This window comes from Ambystoma mexicanum, chromosome 4p (assembly GCF_040938575.1).
Source record: "Ambystoma mexicanum isolate Mex_15411 chromosome 4p, UKY_AmexF1_1, whole genome shotgun sequence".
In the NCBI taxonomy this organism is placed as follows: domain Eukaryota; kingdom Metazoa; phylum Chordata; class Amphibia; order Caudata; family Ambystomatidae; genus Ambystoma; species Ambystoma mexicanum.
This window is the reverse complement of record NC_090927.1, coordinates 604423428-604445315: the sequence shown is the minus strand read 5'-3', so window position 1 is coordinate 604445315 and position 21888 is coordinate 604423428. Positions and strand designations below refer to the sequence as shown.

The 21888-nt window shown below is 47.8% G+C and overlaps 1 protein-coding gene and 1 long non-coding RNA gene across 20 annotated transcripts in view; one reads left to right on the top strand and one right to left on the bottom strand.

Annotated features, from left to right (window-relative positions):
- Positions 1 to 21888, top strand: part of DST (dystonin) — a 2190048-nt gene that overhangs the window by 1664563 nt on the left and 503597 nt on the right. For all 19 annotated transcript variants that reach the window (XM_069606170.1, XM_069606155.1, XM_069606164.1 and 16 more), the window contains one exon: positions 16397 to 16596. In XM_069606170.1, the coding sequence (XP_069462271.1) occupies positions 16397 to 16596 (200 nt within the window). The remainder of the gene's footprint in view (positions 1 to 16396; positions 16597 to 21888) is intronic.
- Positions 1 to 21888, bottom strand: part of LOC138453384 (uncharacterized) — a 54019-nt gene that overhangs the window by 13150 nt on the left and 18981 nt on the right. The window contains exon 2 of the long non-coding RNA XR_011260409.1: positions 21511 to 21611. This is a non-coding gene — a long non-coding RNA (uncharacterized lncRNA). The remainder of the gene's footprint in view (positions 1 to 21510; positions 21612 to 21888) is intronic.

Below are 21888 nucleotides of genomic sequence, written 5' to 3'. Positions count from 1 at the left end.
AGTCAAAGGCAGAGAGGGCCCTACATTCCTTGGACCTCAAGATGGTCCTCAAATTTGACCTCTCTCAGACGAAATCCTTCAGGAAGTCCGAGGCATTGATTGTTACTTTTGGGGACTCCTGCCCCGGATCTCGGGCTTCCATCGCCCATTGGATTGTTCAGGCCCTTTCGGAGGCTTACACAGCCATGGGCACACCAGTCCCTGACGGGATTCACGCCAGCGCCGTCAGAGCTAAGGCCACGGCCAACGTGTTTCAGAGACATGCTTCTTGGGATGTCGTCAGCAAGGCGGCTACTTGGGCCACTCCGTCAGCCTTCTGTAAGCACTACTCCCTGGATACCAGCTCAAGGCGCGATGCTGAGTTTGGTCAGGCTGTTCTGAAAACCCTTTTTGAAAACCCTTTTTGCTTCGTCCTAGATATGAGGCAGGTTGTCGGCTCCACCTAATGGTCTTTTTCAGTGAAATCACCCACAAGGTTGGAGGAAAGGAGACGGGACGTATGAGTAATTAAAGTTACTCATCGTCCATAGTCCCCTTTCCTCCATACGTCCCACCCACCTTCCCCCACTTGTATGTCAGGGGGCTAGTGTGTAATAAGTTTAGCCAGTTATCTAAGCGTCCAATGTGTTCAAAGTGGACTGAGGTGAGGTGCTGGAGTGTTGGGCCCCGGCAGAGTATTCCCACACCGAGGCCACGCCTCAGCGCACTGTACTAAATTTAAAGGGGAAGCCCAATGTTTTGCTGCTAAATGTTGTGGTACCATCCCCATGTTGGGGCATGCCCACAAGGATGGAGCAAAAGGGGACTATGGACTATGAGTACTCTAGTCACTATGGTGAGTAACTTTAATTTCTCTCTCACCTGCTCGTACCTGACCCTTCACTATACTGGTCTCTCAGGATGTTCTCCTCCCCCTGTCCTATTGTCCCTCGATTGCTCACTCCACGTTTCCACCTCCACTCTTTGATCTGACTTCCCCACTCACTTCTCCACTCTATCACTTCTTACTGTCGCTACCTCTGTTATTTCTTTCATCCCACTCTACTTCCTTGCCTTTCACTATTCATCTATTATTCTCCCTCTCTCTTTCTCCTCCTACCACTAGCTACTCCTATCCTCCCACTCACTGTCACTCTTACTATTCTGTTGCACCTACTATTTCTCCAGCATTGGATCTTTCATGGATTCACATGCTTAGAATATTCCCCGTCGTCAGACTGGGACCCCTCGGTACACATATATAGCCTTTTTCAAAGGAAAAACTTTCAACACTTTTGTGTCCTATCTACGTCCTTCTAGGACCCGCCTACGCATGCTCCACAGGCCGTGCTAGTATAAGAGGCCCGCCCCCGCGGCTCCCCTTCAGATTTCAACCGTCTCCAAAGTAGTGGGATCTCCTTGTGTTGTCCTACTGTTTTGTACTAGGTTGCGTCATTGGATTTCGAGTAATAATGTCCTCTGTGTCAGGCAAAGCGCTGTTCCGTCCATGCACGACATGCGGCTTAAAAAAGGTTTACGAGGGGGACGGGCATATGGACTGCATATATTGCCTCCACCCTCACCATTCGGCGGATACCTGCGACATATGCAAGGGGTTTTCTCAAAAAACCCTCAAAGACCGGAACCGACGCCTGGTGGCATGGCTGAATGATGGAGCGGGGGCATACCCCCCCTCGGAGGTGGGCTCCACACAGTCGGCGAAAACATCGCGCCGAGCGGCCTCGTCGGAACCGCCGGCGAAGAAATCTAGACCGTCGGAAAAAGAGTCGTCTGGAAGTCACTCCACTAGAGACTCCTCGGCAAAGAAATCATCAAAAAAGCATGAGAAGGAAAGGAAATCCTCCTCTGGCGATCATCACAGATCGACCACGAGTCAAGAGTCGAGTAAAAGCGGGCACAGTGTGGAGAAGGCGGGACCGCCAAAACCACCTGCGAAGTCTTCGTCGTCGACGGCGGTCCAGTCATCAACCGCCTCCCTACCACTTGCACAGCGGGCATCCACCATCCCGTCGACAATGGCGTCGACGAGGGCCTCGTCGACGGGGATCCTACTGGAGGCCTGAAGTCTTTGACCCGACCCCCCCGGAGCCTTTGCTACAAGAACAAGCTATGTTGCTGTCCTCGGAGGACGAGAACGAGAGAGTTGCTGGCCCAGCAGACCTAGGGCTACGAGCGGCTGACAAGTCGTCGACGAGGGCCTCCGTTACACCGGTATCTGCCCCTCTCCTCAATCCTCAATCGGTTTTGTCGTTGGATATTCTGTCCACGCTTCAGTCCTTGTTGCAGTCGTTGGACCAGCGACTACCCCAGGCAAGCCTGCCACAGTCACTCGTCGACGAGCCGGGCCCGTCCCGTCAACCGACGCACCCACGCACGCCAATCTCAACACTGGCACAGGAGGAAGGTGAGCTGCCAGATTCGGAGTCCGACAGGGGGGCCATGTCGGATATCTCATTATCCCCCTCCAGGGATCCTACCTGGGAGTCAGAGGCGGAGTTGGAAAACCCCAGAAGCCCAGCTCACCCGTCCCCTCCGGACGACATTGCATCATTCCATTCTATGATGGAGAAGGCATGCAAAGAATTTGGTCTGTCCCAAGAAGAACAGAAAAAGGATTGTTTTTTGTTCGACCACATGGGCAAGAGAAGGAGGTTGGTGTTCTCGATACCAATACTGGACCATGTATGGAAAGAGGGGTTGCAGACAATGAGACACCCATTCTCAGAACCAGCAGTGAAAGGACGCCTAGAAAAAAAGTTTAAGGCTCCAGAGTCTACCTCCAAGTGTTTATCCTCCCAACCAACACCGGACTCGGTGGTGTCGGCGGCAGCAGCGAGGAAGGCAAAGGCACAGCACAAGTGCACGACTCCTCCTGAGAACGAGGCGAGATGCCAAGATGCCTTTGCCAAGAAAGTGCTCTCCGTGGGAGCGACCACAGTAAAGGCCGCAAACTCTCTGGCAATTGTGGCCAGATACGATAGGGAGATGTGGCACAGATTAGCTCCGCTGCTTGATCATCTTCCAGAAGAACAGAGGAAGACGGCGATGCTACTGGTCCGAGAGGGTGAGGAAGCCTCAAATCACGCAATAAACATCGCGGTGGATCTCGCTGAGTCAGGCTTCAAGCAAGTCAACAATGGGGTGGTATTGCGTCGACAGTCATGGCTTAAGTGTACCTACTTCAGGCCAGAGGTGCAATACAAGGTCTTAGATATGCCCTTTGAGGGAGACCTTCTTTTCGCGAGAAGGTGGACGAGGCCCTAAAAGGGATGAAAGAAGATTCGGACATGGCACGTTCATTGGGTGCCCTCCAGAGTGGCAGAAGTTACAAGTCTTTTCGTCCCTTTAGAGGGGCTTCAGGTAATTCGAGATTCTCTTCTGGAGACAGATCCTTTGCCAGATCGGCTTACCCCTCCCAGGGATACCGACGTGCCTCACAATCGGCAAACCGTCGACGAAACTTCCAGTCTTCCAGAAAACGACCATCATACCCATCGTCGTCGAGAGACAAGCAAAATAAAGATCAGCAGTGACATACCACGTGCCGTTCTGGGGGGGAAGAGTCTCAGCATATGTCGACGAATAGGAAAGGACAACGACGGACCAATGGGTGTTAGACACCATAAGAAACGGACACTCTCTGCAATTCAAACACAACCCTCTGCAAATTCCACCTGCATTCACCGCTCAGTCCCATATGAAGGTACTGCAACAAAAGGTTACACTCATGTTAGCGAAGGGCGTGATAGAATTAGTTCCAACATCACAGAGAGGTCAAGGAGTCTACTCAAGATACTTCATCGTAAAAAAGCCGAACGGCAAATGGCGTCCCATTCTAGACTTGCGCGATCTCAACAAGTCCTTAAAGAGCCTAAAATTCAAGATACTCACTCTGCAGGAAGTGATCCGCGCAGTTCAAAAGGGAGATTTCCTGGCGTCCCTGGATTTACAGGACGCGTATTTCCATATTCCAATGTGTCGGAAACACAGGAAATTCCTACGTTTTGTAATAGGGCGAACTCACTACCAATTCACGGTTCTTCCTTTCGGGCTCAAGACCTCCCCCAGAACGTTCACAAAATGCCTGGCTCCAGTGGCTGCCTGGCTAAGGAAAAAAAGCCACCATGTATACCCATACCTCGACGACTGTCTGGTAAGGGGATCCTCCCCAGCGTCGACCAACACAAGTCTGCAAGCCACCAGGCAGCTTCTACAACGACTAGGATTCGCCATAAACTTCGAGAAATCCTCTCTGCGGCCATCGAGAACGCTGGTATTCTTTGGGGCACAGTTCGAGACTCAGTTAGGGCTGGTGAAACCTTCCCTCGACAGGACCTCAAGACTCATTCAACAAGCGGCCCGGCTACGGCGGAACACCAGGATCTCAGTGAGAAAGTATGTTTCGGTCCTGGGGGCCATGGCATCCTGCATCCATCTGGTGAGAAACTGTCGACTATTCATGAGGCCAGTCCAAGAATTCCTCGCGGACCGATGGACACAGGCTCAGGGATCGTGGTCGGACAGGATAACCGTCGATGACGACAAGCTATGTCGGACCCTCCAGTGGTGGCAGAGTTCCCACAATCTGAGCAACGGTGTGCCCCTACAGGAGCCAGAGTTTCAGAGCACCATAGTTACGGATGCGTCCCTAACCGGATGGGGAGCGGACATGGGTGCTCTCCAAACGCAAGGTCGCTGGTCTCCAACGGAGTCACTCCTACACATAAACGTACTGGAACTCAGAGCGGTACGATGGGCTTTGAAGGCGTTCCTACCACACATCAAGAGTTCGCGTGTGCGAATACTGACCGGCAATACAACAGCCATGTTTTATCTGAGGAAACAAGGAGGGACACGATCGAGGACTCTTTCCATAGAAGCCCAGAAAACATGGCATTGGGCATCGAAACACGAAATTTCCCTCGTGGCTCACCACCTTCCAGGAGTGAGGAACGACCAAGCCGACTCCCTCAGCAGAAGCATGGCCCAGATACACGAGTGGGAAGTGGACACGGGTCATTTGAGGAAAGTGTTCGAGAAATGGGGTCACCCCCCTCTGGACGCCTTCGCGACCAAAGACAACAAGAAATGCGAGCAATTTGCAAGCAGATGGCCCCAAGAGGGATCGGTGGGGGAGGCGTTCTCCTTCCCATGGACGGACATGTTCCTCTATGCTTCCCCCCGTTTCCCCTCATACGGAAAACAATACAGTGGATACGCAGATACAATTGCCGGGTGATTCTAGTGACACCATACTGGCCGAGGCAACCGTGGTTCTCAGACCTCCATCTATCGCTGGATCATCCCATAGCGTTTCCGAAAGTCCCGTACCGTCTATCCCGGGACAGAGGCACGGTGTGGCATCACGACCCGGACAGTCTCAACCTTATGTCCTGGCTCCTGACTTCTCGGAGTTCGGCGCCTTAGACATTTCAGAGGATTGCCAAAAAATTCTACAGGCGGCTAGAGCCCCTTCTACTAACAAATCTTACTCCTATAAGTGGCAGAGATTCTGTGAATGGTGTAGAGGACAACGGGGCCTACAACCATTGTTGGTGACGCCGGAACAAGTTCTACCTTACCTGCTCCTCTTGGCAGAAAAGGGATTGTCCCCCTCGTCGATAAAGGTACACCTGGCAGCCATCTCGAGGTTCACAAGGAAGAGGCAGTCGTCTCCTCTATTCAGTGACAGACTGGTAAAACACTTCATGCGGGGTTTATTTCGAGCCTTTCCCCCGGTGAAACGTTTTCCCCCGACGTGGAGCCTCAACACAGTGTTGGCAGGCTTGATGAAACCGCCTTTTGAGCCTATGGCCACGTCCGACATAAAATTCATTTTGTGGAAGTTGTCATTCCTGATAGCTATCACATCAGCCAGACGTATCTCGGAACTACAAGCGCTGGTCGTGGACCCGCCCTACCTAAGATTCTTTAAGGACAAGGTAGTCCTGGCAACTAACCCTATGTTCGTCCCGAAGGTTCCGACGGTATACCACAAACACTCATCCGTGGTTATGCCTACTTTCTTCGCCACTCCATCATCGGCAGCAGAAAAAACTCTTCATACCCTGGACGTTAAGAGGGCCCTGAAATTTTACCTACATCGTACACAAGACATCAGGGCTACTCGGCAACTGTTCGTCGCATATGGTCCGTCGACGAGAGGAAAAGCAATCTCTAAACAGGGACTGGCTAGATGGGTCTCGTCGACGATTGCTTTTTGTCACTCTAAGGCCGGAAGGCCACTGCAAGGACATCCTAGAGCTCATTCTACAAGGTCGATGTCCTCCTCAACAGCATTATGGGCTGGGATTCCGCTGACGGACATATGCCAAGCGGCGGCATGGTCAGTGCCCCACACGTTTACCCGCCACTACTGCCTTGCCAGGCAGCATGCAGACGAGGTGCAGATGTCCTGCGCCATTTGTTTCAGTAAGGTAAGCTCTTCCCTGTGGAGATTCGGTTATCTACCCTTAAGAGGGTAGATAACCGAATCTCCACAGGGAAGAGCTTACCTTACGATATACTTTATGTGGGCAATGTTATATGACTTAACTTATCCCTACGGGAGATATGCATTGTGTAGTAGGGTGAGGATATATATTGTTACATTACATTCTCACCGCCGTCTCAAGCGTTACTGCTATACAATCTATTCTAAGCATGTGAATCCATGAAAGATCCAATGCTGGAGAAGGGAATAGTTTCTTACCTGTAACTCCATTTCTCCAGCATTGGTATCTTTCATGGATTCACATGCGCCCGCCAACCTCCCCGTATGTAATGTATGTGATAAATTTAACCCTTCCTACTTTGGAGGGGCCGAAATCTGAAGGGGAGCCGCGGGGGCGGGCCTCTTATACTAGCACGGCCTGCGGAGCATGCGTAGGCGGGTCCTAGAAGGACGTAGAAAGGACACAAAAGTGTCGAAGGTTTTTCCTTTGAAAAAGGCTATATATGTGTACCGAGGGGTCCCAGTCTGACGACGGGAATATTCTAAGCATGTGAATCCATGAAAGATACCAATGCTGGAGAAATGGAGTTACAGGTAAGAAACTATTCCCTTCTCCAGCATGGGGTCTAGCAGGGATTCACATGCTCATAAATATTCCCCGTCATCAGGCTAGGAATACTCGATAAAAAGTGCGGAGCCTTTCCACACCTGAGACCGCGCCTCCGCGCGCTGTACTAAATTCATAGGGGAAGCTCATATTTTTCACTGCCAAATGTTCTGGTGCCATTCCCATGCTGGGGGATGCCCACAAGAACAGAGGAAAGGGGACTGTGGATTATGAGTACTCTAGTCACTATGGTGAGTAACTTTAATTTCTCTAGCAGGTCTAGTGCCTAGCTTGCTACTCTCTGAAATAATCTGAGCGTACAGTTTAAAGGATTGTCTTTGTGGCTGTGTTGCAATCCAGTCTTTTTTTCCAAAACTTATATTTCACTGATGTTGGGTTTTTTATTAAAGTTTCCTCTGTGACATTCAAATCTTTTAATATCTCATCACAGATTAGTTCCCATTCTATGAGATCTGGCTCATATTTTCTTTCCAGTGCTCCCTTAATCATAGCAAATCCCCTCACTGTTTTCTCCTGTATGCATTTCCTATATAATGCCAAACTTTTCCACGTGACCATTGCATATAATGAAGTCAACCCCAGCTCCATTCTTATCACCTGCATTGGTATTGATTTAGGCAGTCTGAGTACTTTCTTCTAAATACCCCTTCTAATACTGACCATACTGTTTCTGATAAAGCAAAAACCACTTATAGCTCAGTATTGGTGCCACTTTCATCTGGTAAAAGGCCACCACAGGTTTGAAAAAAGGGGCCCAAATTTTCTCAGGATTTTACAGCCTTGTGCAGCCAGATTTGCAACTTAATTCCGCAGCATGGTTTCCGTTGGTGTATCTCTAACACTATTGTTTAGCTGCATCCCCAAGTATACCAGTGTATTAACTTTTTTTCAAGGTGGTATGTGAACTTAGTCCCCTTCTCTGGCCCCGGCGGTTGAAGATCAAGATTCTTGATTTGGATACATTGATTTTTTACCCATTCCCTTCCGTATACTTTTCTAATGCATCTAATTGCCTTTGCAGACCTATTTGGGGTATGGCCAGTCAACACCAGGTCATCAGCCTATAGTAATCTACTCACCGCATAACCATCACTTGTCGGCAGAAAGCTTCTTCTCAATTGCATTTGTTTACATCTGAAGTAAATAGGTTAAACAACTCTGGTGCCAATGTACAACCTTGTTTCAGTTTTCATATGTATCATATTTCTGTGGATAGTATCAAAAGCCCGGGCCAGATCTACATACGCTAAATACGTTTTTATCTTTGTTTTAATCCCTCTGGCTTTTAATATATTGATCAGAAATAAATGTAACGGTGTTACCATCTGCTTCACAAACCCTGCTTGTAAGGGATCAAAGTTCTGCAAATCAATTGTCCACTTCTTAAGATCTTTTAGCACCAAGTTCGCAAACATCTTACCTGCTACATCCAATAAGGCGATCGGCCTATAATTTTAAGGCTTGTTCCTATCACCCTTTTTAAAGATGGGAACTATTATTGCTGTTTTCCAAGAGCTAGGTACCCCTTTGTTTCTTCTTACCATGCAGAATAATTCCAGCAAGATGGATGCCCAGCCTTCCACATTCTCTTTTAGCATTGTATTTGTCATCCCGTCCGGGCCTGGTGCTCTAGAGTTGCTTGCTTTCTTTATTAAGTTCACAATATCCTCTCTTTCCAATTCTTTCAACCATTCAACCCTGCTTCTTTCCTCTGTTTTTCACCTTTAATATTCACCCATTATGCAGCCATCGTTTCCTTATCTGAAACACTTTTAAGATTGTGGGTTAGCAGTATTAGAGTGCAGTATAAAAACACATGCAGCATGACCAGTTAGAAAAATGCACCTCTTTGAATTTGTGAACGACCACCTCTGGGTACTACACAATCACTTGAGCAGTGCCACTTACACGTCATGCAAATAGAAAAATTAAACTATGCTGCTTAGGAGTGTCTCAAGACAAGGGAGCTGGCACACATTGTTATCAGCCATGATTAAAGGAAAAGCATGTGTGATATTACTAGCATACATATAATGGTAGCGACTATGTCTTCAGTCTCAAGGCAAGACCTGAGTTGCGAAAAAGCAACAGCACTACTTATGGATTCTGTAGAAAATGGGAATCACAGCATTTTCAGCTTCTCAGATTTGCACAACCCCCCACCATCATCTCCATGACTGATCAATACTCGATTTCTGACATAGCTAGTCTATTGCAGCAGCCTCCTCATCAACATCATCTGTTACACCATCACTGCCATCCTCTTGAGAAAGCCCTCAACCTTTCCATTCAGACACAATACCCGCTGGCGGCCCGTGTGAAACAAGTCCCGGAATGAGTACCTAACCCTGCACTTCAAGGCAGTTCACGCCATATCTATGGACCTCTAGCCGTCTGCTCTGCTCACAAAACCACCACTGCCGTGATGGTCTCAAGTCCTGCTGCACTGTCCCGAGGTTCAGGTCCTTTGTCCCTCTGGCAGCACGCCCCTGAAACACCCTCACCTGAGCTGATTGCTCTCCTATACACACTATGGAAGCCGGTCTACAATGAAGGGCCACAGCAATGGGGCCGTGTGTAGCCCAGTCTGCCCTGTCCTGATATGATGACCCCCCCACCCTTGCCTGCAGGGACCCCTGACACTGCATCCACAACCCGTGACCAACCAATGTGGATTCCCCAGCAGACCGCGTTGGCCACAACATCAACTAGCCAGGTAAGCCCTCTGGGGCTAACTGCAACTAAATGTGTGGAGTGGCAGCTCCATTCTAAGATGGCCGCTCTGGCCATGCCTCCAGGGAACATGCCTTGGATGTGTCCACCACTGCGATCGGAGGAAAGGGAGGTTATAATTATTCACTTTCAGTGGACTGGCAGGTGAAGCCGCTCCACAATGAAGGGCCACAGCAAAGGACTGTGTGTAACCCTGTCTAGGCTTGTCGGGGCCGAGAAGGCCACCACTACTCTCTGCCTTCAAGGTATGTGCCAGCGATTGTTCACTGCAGGCCTTCAGGCTCTTCCTACCTAGCCTACAACCACATCCCCTAACTATCAGGCCGACCCCCCCACTCCGCGAGGCCGTTATCCGTGCACATACTACCCCCCTCCATCACTCCCTCATGCCTGCGATACATACAGGAACGGCACTAGGTAATAGAACTAGCCCAAACCCACGCTTCACACCAGCCAGTGACTTGGAAAGGCTAAGACACCTGGTGCCTCACCCCCATGACACTATACCTCAAGCCTATTTTCAAAGGAACGCCCGCCTAAAGTCTTGCACCAGTCCCTCCTCTGGGGACTCCCCCTCAACCTTAGACGCATTAAATTGGCACCCAACTCGTTCCAAAACCAAAACTGGACCTACCTCTGGGACGTGCCCTACTACACCAATCGAGCAAGATACACTAAACATACTATCTTCCAAGCCTCTCCACCATTCTCTCATCAATGACAGCTGTACCTTACCAGCACAGATCCTTAATGATGACCCTAAGCAACACTCAGGGCACACTACTGCCTCTCCCGTAAAACCCCCCAAGACCCAGGCCCATCTGCTGCCACCCCTGGCCCCAACAAAGACACCAGACCTTCACACTGCACTGAAGGCACCCCCCAAGTAGGTCTGCCCTAAGAAGGCCAGCCCCACCCAGCTTCTTGCCCCTTACAGCACCAACCTCCTCTCTTCTTGAAACACCCACGAAGGGCCCAACTTGCCATGTCCATCTATGCTCAATTGTGCGCTAGTGAATGCCAGGTCTATTCTAGCCCACCCTTTAGACATTGCTGACCTCATCACCACCAAAAAATGGGACATCCTAGCAGTATCTGAAACCTGGCTGCAGGATGCATCAGGCCCTGCTCTCTCTGTCACCCTGCTTACTGGCTACACCATCCAAAGGAGGGGCGGGCCCGTTGTTTGCATCCTGGTCTGCTTGCGGGACCCGCTAAGGACGCCTGGTTTTACGAGACGTCCTTAGCGAGTCCCGGCCCGTTTATCCCTCTACCGCATACCTCGTAATGAGGCCCTATGTGTCCATTGCCCACTACTCGCATATTGTTTCTGCGCGATCAGGATTCCAAATCGTCGCACTTAGATTGGAGGTCCTTCACAGATTTTTTTACGCTCTTGAGCTCCTTGCCGTGTGTCTTGGAGGTGTCTTCCAGGGTGCTGATTCTCCCCTCTGCGTCCGAAACTCTGGAATTCACCTTTTGCAGGTCTGTTCTGATTGAGGCCATATTGTTGCCTATCTCATCCAATCTGTTATTCATGGTTGCAAACCCGGCCTGCATCGCGGCCGTATATGGGTCCATTGGGCTCGCAGATTGCATTTGAGTGGGAGTAGGAGTGGAGCATGAGCAGCCCTGGGCCTCAGGTGTAGTGGAGTTGTTAGTATAAGCATCCATGGGGTCCTTTTTAGCACTCTTTGCCCCGTGTGTCATTCCTGAATTCTGGTATTAGATAGGTGAGATTTGGTCTCTGCGGGGGGGGGGGGTTGTTTATCTGAACGCTGCTATTTTTCTACGGTCACGCAATCTGTCCAGGTAAGGCTCAGTGGCATTCTTTAGCTCCCTCGCTCCGCTACAAGGCGGGCAGGTTTCTGCAGTGCCTCATGCCGGATCTGTGTTTAAGCCAATGTGGTGTGCCAGAGGCAGAGCGGTTAGTCTGTTGATGTGTTTTCCCCTGCGCGTGTATTTCAGTGTAGAGTCTCTTGGTATGGGGAAAGTGACCACGACCTGCTGCTTGTTTCGTATTGTGACCCAGGAGCCACCAGGGCGTCCGTGCCTCAGGGTTTGAGTGTGCAGGGTGCTATCTTATATGCTCCTCCTCATAGCTGGGGGCCCTTGTTAAATCAATTATGATGACTAATGCATTTGATTGAGAAACCACAACAACTGCAATGTGGTTTTATGTTTTTATGATTAGGTTTGGCCTGGCTCTCTCAACTTGCATTAAGAACAAGAGTTTTTGGGCATATGTCAATTTAGATGTACCTACTAGAAATACGATCAAGGACTCTATGCTGCTGCAACAGTCACAACGAGTTCAGTTCTACCAAGCTACCATCTTGACTCAAGCTGTGGACGTGTTCTGTCCCAGCTTCCACACCCTCCTGAAGAAGTTCCTAAAACTAATCCCAAGGACTACAGGAATGAAACATGTAGGGCTACTGCAGATACTAACATTAAGTACTTCAATAGGGATTAAACCCGCCAAGGTGTATTTTAGGTATATTCTAACCAAAGCACCATGTTTTGAGACATTCAAAAAGGATAGGTCTCAATTGATGTATTATGTGTGGCTTTTTGTTTACTAAAACAAGTCAAAGGTTGACTTTTCTTGAAGTTTCTATACAAATGTTGTAAATAAGTATATGTAAACTTAGAATTCTCATGTATCCAAAAGTTAGAGACAGTTCCAGTATGTATTTTGAACTTTATTAGCAATTTGGTGACTAGCACACTAGCACACAGCACTTTATTTGGAAGCACTGGTCACATTGTTAGTTTTTTTACCTACTAAATATTATGTATATGCTTTTTAACTTTATATGCTTTGTATTAAAATTGTTTTTAACAGATTTAACAATGAAGTCAGGTTGTATTTTCCATGAACTTCTATGCGTCACTGTTCTGAATCGTGTTCTAGTGTGACAATTCCTAACCACCCAAACAACTGTGTGTCCAAACCCTTATTAGGTACGGGAGCCTCTATGGTCTATTGCTTTCTAATAAGGTATGTCAGGTTTGCTCCCTGATAACCTCTAGTATACCTGATTTCCCTCTAGGTGAAACAGGGAGGGCAGAGGGAACGGTCTCCCGCTTACCTCTACACCGCACTCGCAGCTTCCAGCCGTGTCACGGGATTGTTCCCTCCAGGGTGTAGGCTCCTCTGTGTCACTGTATCCGTCCCTGCCCAGCTGACAGCACGTCTCCCGCTCCGGTTATCTAGCAGAGCGTCCGGCGCAGGGGCTCCAGGGGTGCTGCTTCAGCGGCCGCCTTCCCCACTCAACTACTTGCAAAGTGTGTCTTCGTGGGCTGTGTGCCCGCCAGCAGCCCAGGCCAGCCAATGTTGGCGTGCCGAGCCAGCCACCCCACAGTTAATCTTCCGTATTCGGTGTTGAGGGCTTGTATTCGGCTCAATCGTGCTGCCCCACCGTGCGCACCTCACAAAGTCGGCGGGTCTAGTTATGGATGCAATGGGCAGTATGGCTATTGTACGGGCTAGGCTGATATCTCAGGGGTTCTCTGGTACTGTAGTTGAATCCATAAGGAATGCTCTTAGGCCCTCTACTATGTAGGCGTACGGCAGGCATTGGAGCCTTTTCCGGGACTGGTATGGGCAGTCTGGGATCCTTCCCCTACGTTCTGGCCTCCCCGCTATCCTTCAATTCCTCCAGGAGGGGTTTGACAAGGGCCTGGCGGTTTACACGCTTTGCTCTCAGTGGGCCTCCACTAAATTCCTTTTGGGGGACTCTGGTGGTCACTTGATGGGGAGGTGTTGATGGGGAAGTTGCTCTGGGTTTGTTTCTTCTTCCTGTCCTTGTACTTATAAAGGGCTTCCCCCTTGGGTTCTCTCTCTTGTTTTACGGTTCCTTCATGGGCCTCCCTTTGAGCCCATTTCCGAGATTGATATAAAACATCGGACACTAAAGGCTGCCTATCTTATTGCCATCACTTCTGCCTGTAGACTTGAGGAGATTGGGGCTCTGTTATGTCGCCCCCCGACCTTTCCTGAGGGTGCTGCCGGACTCTCTGGTGCTGAGGTGTGATCTGAAGTTTCTCCCTATGGTTGTTTCTCGGTTTCACACCTCTCAGGATTTGGTTCTTCCTGCCTTTTTTCAGGATCCGCAAACGCTAGAGGAGGTGGCTTTGCATAACATTGATGTTTGGCGGGCGGTGTTGGAGTATTTGGCTAGGACTGCCCCTTTCTGCCAATCCAATGGTCTTCTGATTACTTTTGGCCCGGCTGGTGCTGGGCGTGAGGCATCGGTGGTGTCCGTTAGCTGATGGATCCGTGTTCTAGTGTCAATGGCCTGAGTGGCTTCTGGTCTGCCTGCGCACATTGAGGGGCAGTCCACCAGGGATTTGGCGGTCTCCTGGGCCGATACACGGGGGGGTTTTCTCTGCAGGAGATTTGTAGGGCTGCCACCTGGGCTGATCACAACATTTTCATATACCACTATAGGTTGAATGTCTCCCACTCAGGGCTTGGTTCTTTCAGGGTTGGAGTTTTGTCTGTGGGGATGTGAAATTGGAGTTCTTAAAGGTGTGTGTTTTTCTGCACTGTTTTTGGCTCGGTCTCATTGGGACCTTTTTCCCCGTTGCTGCTTTGGTATACCTCATGAGGTAAGTACTCAGATGAGGAAGAGTGGACGTGGAGGTAATGCGATGATTACTTACCAGTGATTTTCATTACTCCTAGTCCTAGTCTTCCTCGTCACAGTACTGTCGACCCTCTTCACCCTCCCTGCGGGGAAGGTCCCATGCTCCGGCTTGGTAATATGAAACTGAGGGACATGGCTATGGGGAAGGAGTTATAGGGATAAAAAGAAATAAAAGAAGGTCCTGTGTCGGAGGCAGGGGCCTCATGAAGTAAGTACTGTGACGAGGAATAGTAGGACTAGGAGTAATGGAGATTACTGGTAAGTAATCAGAGGATACCCCACACAGTAGGGTGGCTGCTGCCTCAATTCAGCCCTACTGATAGGAGCTTACAAACCACAATTAATTCCCAAAAATACTGCCAACAAAATAAAGAAGGGAGTAAAACTGCTCGAAAACAATAGTAAACAATGGAACCATATGGGCCTTTTGCCCTGCTTCACCCACACAGATATGTTTGGAACATTGGGAAAAGTGAATCAGTGCTGCAGGACAGGGCCTCTAATTACTATTACTGCCTGATCGGAAAAGGAACTTCAAGGAAAAATGCATCTGTTCTTTTCGTTACTAAGTGCAAATAATCCTGGATTATAAAAAGATATGCACTTTAGGGTTAAATAAATATTTTCTCACCTAAAAAATACCTCCATTTTGATTGCGAATTTTTTTATTCCTAAACATCATTTTACTCCCAACTTTAAAAAACAGGTAATGAAACACCCATGCTTCAGAATTATAGTTGGAGCCCCAAACTCCAGTCCAATATAGCCCAGTAAACTGGCATGACTCCACCATTTGCATGAAAACGGTTATATGTGTTTCCTGTCTGAGGGAAACTGGCTACAAAAACAGGTGTTTCTTTTGCCCAACGCTGCTGCTTCTCCAGAGACTATTGAAACCAGAATATTATAGATAAACCCATCAGGCCAAAAGCAGGTACCTATAAATGATTCTCTGAATAGGCAGCTAGTGCGCGACGCGGGCACGCCCCCTTTATTTAAAGGCACGCGGCGGAGTGCAACGTCATTCCGCCACCTGCCAAAACCCTTAAAGGGGCAGCACCACGCGCCCCATAATTATTAGGCTGGTACGCCTGGTTATAAGGAAAGATGGAGGAATGGCTGCTGCACACTTGCCTCACACCCCATGGCATGGCTTTCATGGCTGAAACTGAGTAACTGTGACACTACTTTGCCAGCACAGGAAGCCCCCACTCAAAAGCACACTGGGTCCATAATAGCAGCGGACTCCAGATCCCAAATCACCGGTTTTGAAGATGCAAATATATTTGACTAGGCCCTAAACAGATATAAAAATGCGCTATGTTAGCAGGGTCGTCTCCAGAACATCCACTGGGTCTGGAATTCCCTTTTAAAATCATGTGTATAGGGCTGTCGCCATAAGAACCCCTTGCCAGCGCTAAGCATCCTCCTTAACAATGAAACACAAAATGGCGTATATTAATGTTTCTGCTATCAACTATGTGGATTCAGTATGCTCTGTCAGTCCATTGTATTTTTCATAGGTATTATATTACAGTGGATTGACTTCTCACTCGGTTGAGAACTATTTACATAAATTATGAATAAGAAGATTGCGGTAATCCAGGGTTAAAAGCGATTACTGTCTGAGGGATTATGCCTGACCCTGGTGCTGGAGAGGGCGCACACACACTGCAGGAAATTGCTACCATAACTCTTCTGTCTTGAGACCTACGACGACTTACACACCCTCCATGAGGTGGCTTCGGGGCACCTAAGCTTCTCTGTGTGTGAATTAGGCCTCTGCTGCTTATCCAAGTGACCTGCTTATATATGGCCAGCAATGTTTATCCCTTTTTGTTTATCACCGTGTTCCACATTTTCCACACATGATACTTGCTTGTCATTACGTGCGTTAAAATGGCGGTGTTGTGTTTGCTGCTGCAGGTTCCAAGTGGGACGAGCTCAATCGGCTGACAGCTGATCGACAGCAAAAGCTGGAGGAATCTTCCAATTACTTGAGCCAGTTCCAGTGTGCAGAGGCGCAGCTCGGCCAGTGGCTGGCCGAAAAGGAGCTGATGGCCAGCGTGCTCGGGCCGCTCTCCATTGACCCCAACATGCTGAACACCCAGAAGCAGCAGGTGCAGGTGAGTGATCAGCTTCTGCGCGCATGCGCTCACACCAACGCCTTTCCTGCTGTGCTCGCTCAGTTCCGGGATATGAAAATGTGACAAGAGACTAGCAAATATGTTTCCCATAGCGCTTGGTAAACCAGGGTAAAGTTCTGTTTGTTTAGGTTTAAGATGACAGTGCTATTATTCTGGCAAATGATTTACTTGCTTTCGGGAAGGCTTGTTTTATTTGGGTAATTATGTAGTTGAGAGTCAGAGTACACGTCCTGACACAGTCTCGTGGTTTTGCAGTACTGCTATAAACAGATATACCAAATGCGGTAGTCACTGGTATTTATTTTATTAACCAAGTGTTGGAAGGCGGCATTGGGGAAAGGCTGATCCACCGTGGTGGGCTTCGACCATGTGACCCGCAGAGCCCGAGTGCATTTTTGCCAAAGATGCTTCCATTTGCTTACCAGCTATGACAACCTTGCTCTAAACTTAGTAGAGGGGGATTGTAGGCTGCCTTATCCCAATGAAGCAAGCACTGGCAATGCCAACAGTTTGGTCTTTTGTGGGCCTCTAATAGCATTGCCTGCTAAATGCCTAATACATTACACACATGGTCAATGAATGGGTGGGCAAATAACCAAACGCCTAACAGCTTTGTGTCGTCTGAAACATACGGTACTCGCACAATCCGAAACTTCAAGTAATCAGTTCTGGGCTCTGCTTGGCTGCAAGATAAGCTAGCAACCAAAAGAGCATGTGCCGCTGCGCCTGCAAGAAAAACATAGGTTTTAACGCTGCACTACTAAAAAGAAAAGAAATAGCCCGAAACTTGATTGTCCTAATTCTGGTCAATCACAGATGGATGAAATCCTGATTCCACCTCAATGGGATTCAAACATTTGACCTATAGATTGCATTCTGTGCTCAGTCAGCAGCATTCGCTGAACCCAGCCATCTATCCTAGCTAGCAAAGCTACAATTTTTTCCTCGCCTCCAACCTGCCTCTGTCCCTCACTTCCTCTGCCTCGACTATAGCACTTCACCCATCATGGTCACATCCTAAACGCAGCTGCCTGTACTGCCTACCTGCACTTAAATGTCCAATGTTGGTTGTCCTTAATATATGTATGTCCACTTTTCGGGGTGCAGCCTTGGAGCAGCGGCGAACGTGCAGAGATAGTGTGGGGCATTCCTGTGCTGTTGTTAAGTGGGTTGGACATGAACCTAAAATGCTGGCAAGCATCCAGATTGGCCAGTGATGCCTGCTGACTCGAACAAAAGCAACAATGAGATCCTGAGTGTTCTCCTGCCAAGGAGAAAACAAGATGCATGTAGCACTTGCTTTAAGAGAGTGTCCCTTCCAGGAAAGCGCTACACCAGAGATCACTGCACAAGCAAGCCAATAAGATTGGCAGGGGGTTTTGGGAGATGCGCAAGTCTCACAGCAGTTTGTTAGTGCAGGTAACTGGCATTAAGCCTAGCTTATCACAGCTTAGCTTTATCACAGAAGGGCTAAGAAACCACCTTTGGTTGACCCGGAAATACTTTCCGGGAGCTGTGCCCACACACATACTGGCATTCTTTTCTACTGTCCTGTGGAGGGTATTGGAGGAGAGTTCAAGTCTCCCGTTCTCCTGTTTCTTCAGGTGAAGAGACAACAAGAGTTCAACCACATGTCTTTGTCGGGTTCTCAGAGTCAGCTGGCGGGGTAAGGGGACACACCTTGCTCACTGGGTGGCGAGAGGAAGATGAACATTTAAGCTCTATTATGTTTTAATCGAGGAGGCAGCTAATCAATGATACACAAAATCAAGCGTAACTTGCAAGCATGTCCGGGGCTGCCCTTCCCTACGTGCAATACTCACCAACCACACCTTGCATCGCTGTTTTGTGGTCTTAGCGCTTCAGAACAGGTGAAAAGCTGCCCTAGCTGACAGACTTGCTTGCTGAGAAAAGGGGAGCCAGCAAGCAAGGTCAAAATTGCCCTAAACAAACAAAAATGCTTGCTCACCATTTCTCAAGCAGGTGGAATGTTTAAATGCCAGATCCCAAACAGTAAGAAGGCACTTATACAAGCAGTTCATTTATTCAGGAATCATTGACAATGATTTTCCCATTGAAAAACAATGTTTCAAATCAGGCCCATAATGTTTACTAACAGATAGCACTGCCACACAGTTTTGTTTTTGTGTGTCTTTATGACTTGACTGAAAACCTGGATAATGCATAGAAGATTTTTTTTAGGCTGACATCATTTTGCATTCATATACTGGTATTCTTCCATTCCAAAGAGGGAAAACAAAGTTACTGTCATACTATTTTTAGGTTCACATAAGTATTTATATATTTGTCATTTCAGTTTATAATGTAATTTGTGTACAAAATTCTGCGAACACACAAAGGACAGTGCTCAAAATCCATGAGCATTGTCCTATGTGTGTTCGCATGGATTTTGCTCGCACTTTGGATTTCTAGCTCCCCGCTGTCGGCAACGTGGCGCATGCTGGCAGCAGGCAGCTAGAAATCCTGAATGAGAGCAAAATCCTGTGAACACACAGAGGAAAGTGCTCACACTGGAGAGGATCTCATGTCTTATTGCAAGTTTCTTATTTGAACACTTTACAGTTGGTTTAAAAGAGGCATAGAAGGAAAACAATGGAAAGGGAATGCATTGAAGGACAAAAATAGAGGTGGGGTGAGCCAGACAATTTGTATGAAGCCGAGAACAACCAATCGGAATGCGGGACCATGCAGGGCAAGCACCTGCATGATCCCTTTCTGCTAACAGAGGCAATCATTGAGCCAGTAAGGGTTCGGGCACAACATTGCCGATTTTGTGTTGTAAAACATTGACACATATTAAAATTGATTTCCAAAGGATGAGCAACAGCCCTAGCTATATTTTTAAAAAACTAAGAAATTAAACGCAGAAAGGACCAAAAAATGTACTGCTATTGAAAGTATTGTAAATTACTTTATTTAAAAAACGTTTATACTCACATGAGTCAATGCATAATTTTATTTCGAAGATGCATGGTTCTTTCCTATTCAAAGATGGGTGCTAGTGTTGGCTTGTTTCCAGAGAGCTTCCTTAGAGAGAGTCATCCAAGATGGCTGCCTCCATGGAAGAGCTGAAAGAGCTCAGAGTTCTGAGATGGGCAGGAATGGGTGGGATAAGCCATAGGGATTAGCATGGCTGGGGCAGGGAATGGGAGGGATTCAATAACCTATCAACTGGGTATCCCTCCTCAAATGTCATCTCCATTGGACAAGCATTACAGATCCTCATTCAAAGCCCAAATTTGAAGCTCTTATGTTAAAGCCCTCATTTTAATGACAATAGCTTTGGTTTAACGGTAGTGCTTTCAGTGCCACCAAGTAGCCCAAACTAAAAAACAGTATGTTCAGGCAGGGTTTTAAATGTTCTTCTATCGTGTTGTTATCCTCTCTATCTTTTTTGTGTAATTTGAGGAAAAGCTGAAAGTGACCAACCTTACCTCGCGTATTGCATAATTCCCCCCGCCCCACCCCAATACCTGCAAGGTGGACACCCAGAAAGGCCCTTACCATCATGCTTTTTCTTCATTTATTTTGGAAACTCGGACACTAGTGAAGAATAAGGGTCCTTCATGTGTTGGGCTCCCAATGTATGTTTTTATACTGAAAACCTTTAATAAAAATACAGTTTAAAAAAAAAAGCAGTATGTAATGCAGAGATAATGGGGAGGACTGTAGAGTTATGTGTTCTTTTAAAGACCATTGACATGCTCCATTAATACACACCAATATATCAAAGAAAATTAGTTTAAGGCCTTCTCTCCTCTACACGTATTAGTCTGCTTGTGCCCTCTTATTGTGTTATCCGTTGGCGGATACTCTTGCGAAAGTGGGTAGGATGCCTCTGGCAAGAACTTACCTGATCTTATAAGGAGAATCCCAACACAGAGACGCGTGTAGATGGCATTGTAGCTCCACCTGTGCTCTACTGTTACACATAATCTTTTTCTTTTTGACTGCCGTTATCTTTAGCCTTCGGAAGCGCTGGACGTGTACATTTAGCCAGGATTCATCTGTTTTCAGTGGAAAGACCACTCTCACAGGTCATGCACCCCTGCAGTGGAAGTATGCCTGAGGCCTATTGTGCCAGGGCTAGTGACAGAGTGCAAACATGGAAGCCCCCACGCATTTATTCTGTCTGGTGTATGGCATGGATTTAGCGTAACCAGTGATGATCACTTTACTGTTTGTGAAAAGTCTTTAATTTGCTTTAATGTTAATGTCAACTCTTTCTTTATTTTTTTTTTAAATATATTTATAACCCTTTCTGGCGACCAAATGTTTCCCAGCCACTACATGTGCATCCGAAGGTGGTTCACCTGGAGCCTGCCAGGGCTTTCCTACCCAATGATCCCGGATGCATGTCTAACCCGTGAATTCGCAGGATGCACATAGTAATAGTTACAAACGGGGGTGCAGTTGACCCTCAGTAGCACATTCCCAGTTACTGAGTGCAAGCTGTGAGGTGCCGTGCCTCTTGCTGTGTCTGCAGCACGTGAAGCATAATAGAACGTGAACATCAAATAGTCTTGCCTGAGCAGACATTGATGCTGGTGGCAACTGAAATCTGTGTGCAAAACAAAAACACAGCTAAACCTTTCTGTGCAATTCTAAATTCAGCTGGATGATGTACTGTAGTGCTGGCATGTTAGGTGACATGGGCACGCATTACTGTTAAGGGTCATGTGACCTGAGTTGGTGAGGCTGCCTCCCGTTGGGAAATAGTTTCCCCATGCAATATACGGTGTCTTTCCTTGCTCCTGCAGTCTCACATGGCGGCGCACACAGCCTCAGGCCATAACGCAACAGATGATTTTTAAAGATCTAATTTCGATTCTAATAAGTAAACTTTAACAAACTCGAGGTTTGTTTTGTTACCTTTGGATTGGCTGTATTTGTACAGATCTCCCAGTCTTCCGCGACACGTGTTCTTCTGCTTGCAGAGTCTAGACCACTCCTTAGATCGCCTAGCATCTTACCTGTCAGAAATGAGATGCGTGTCAAAACATCACACACGAACCAAGGGGTTTGCTCTCAATCAAAATGTTTCACTGCGCGTCCCTTCAATTCTATGCAAACACACACACACCATAATAAACTCTGCAGCATCACTGTACTGCGTGAGGTAGTTCCTCCCATGACGGTGCAACACTGTTCATGTCGTGCCATCAGTAACTGAAAAGGCGCCGGTTATGTTGCAAATTCATATTTCAATTTTAATTTTTTTTAAAAGTGTATTTTTAATCTAAAGATAAC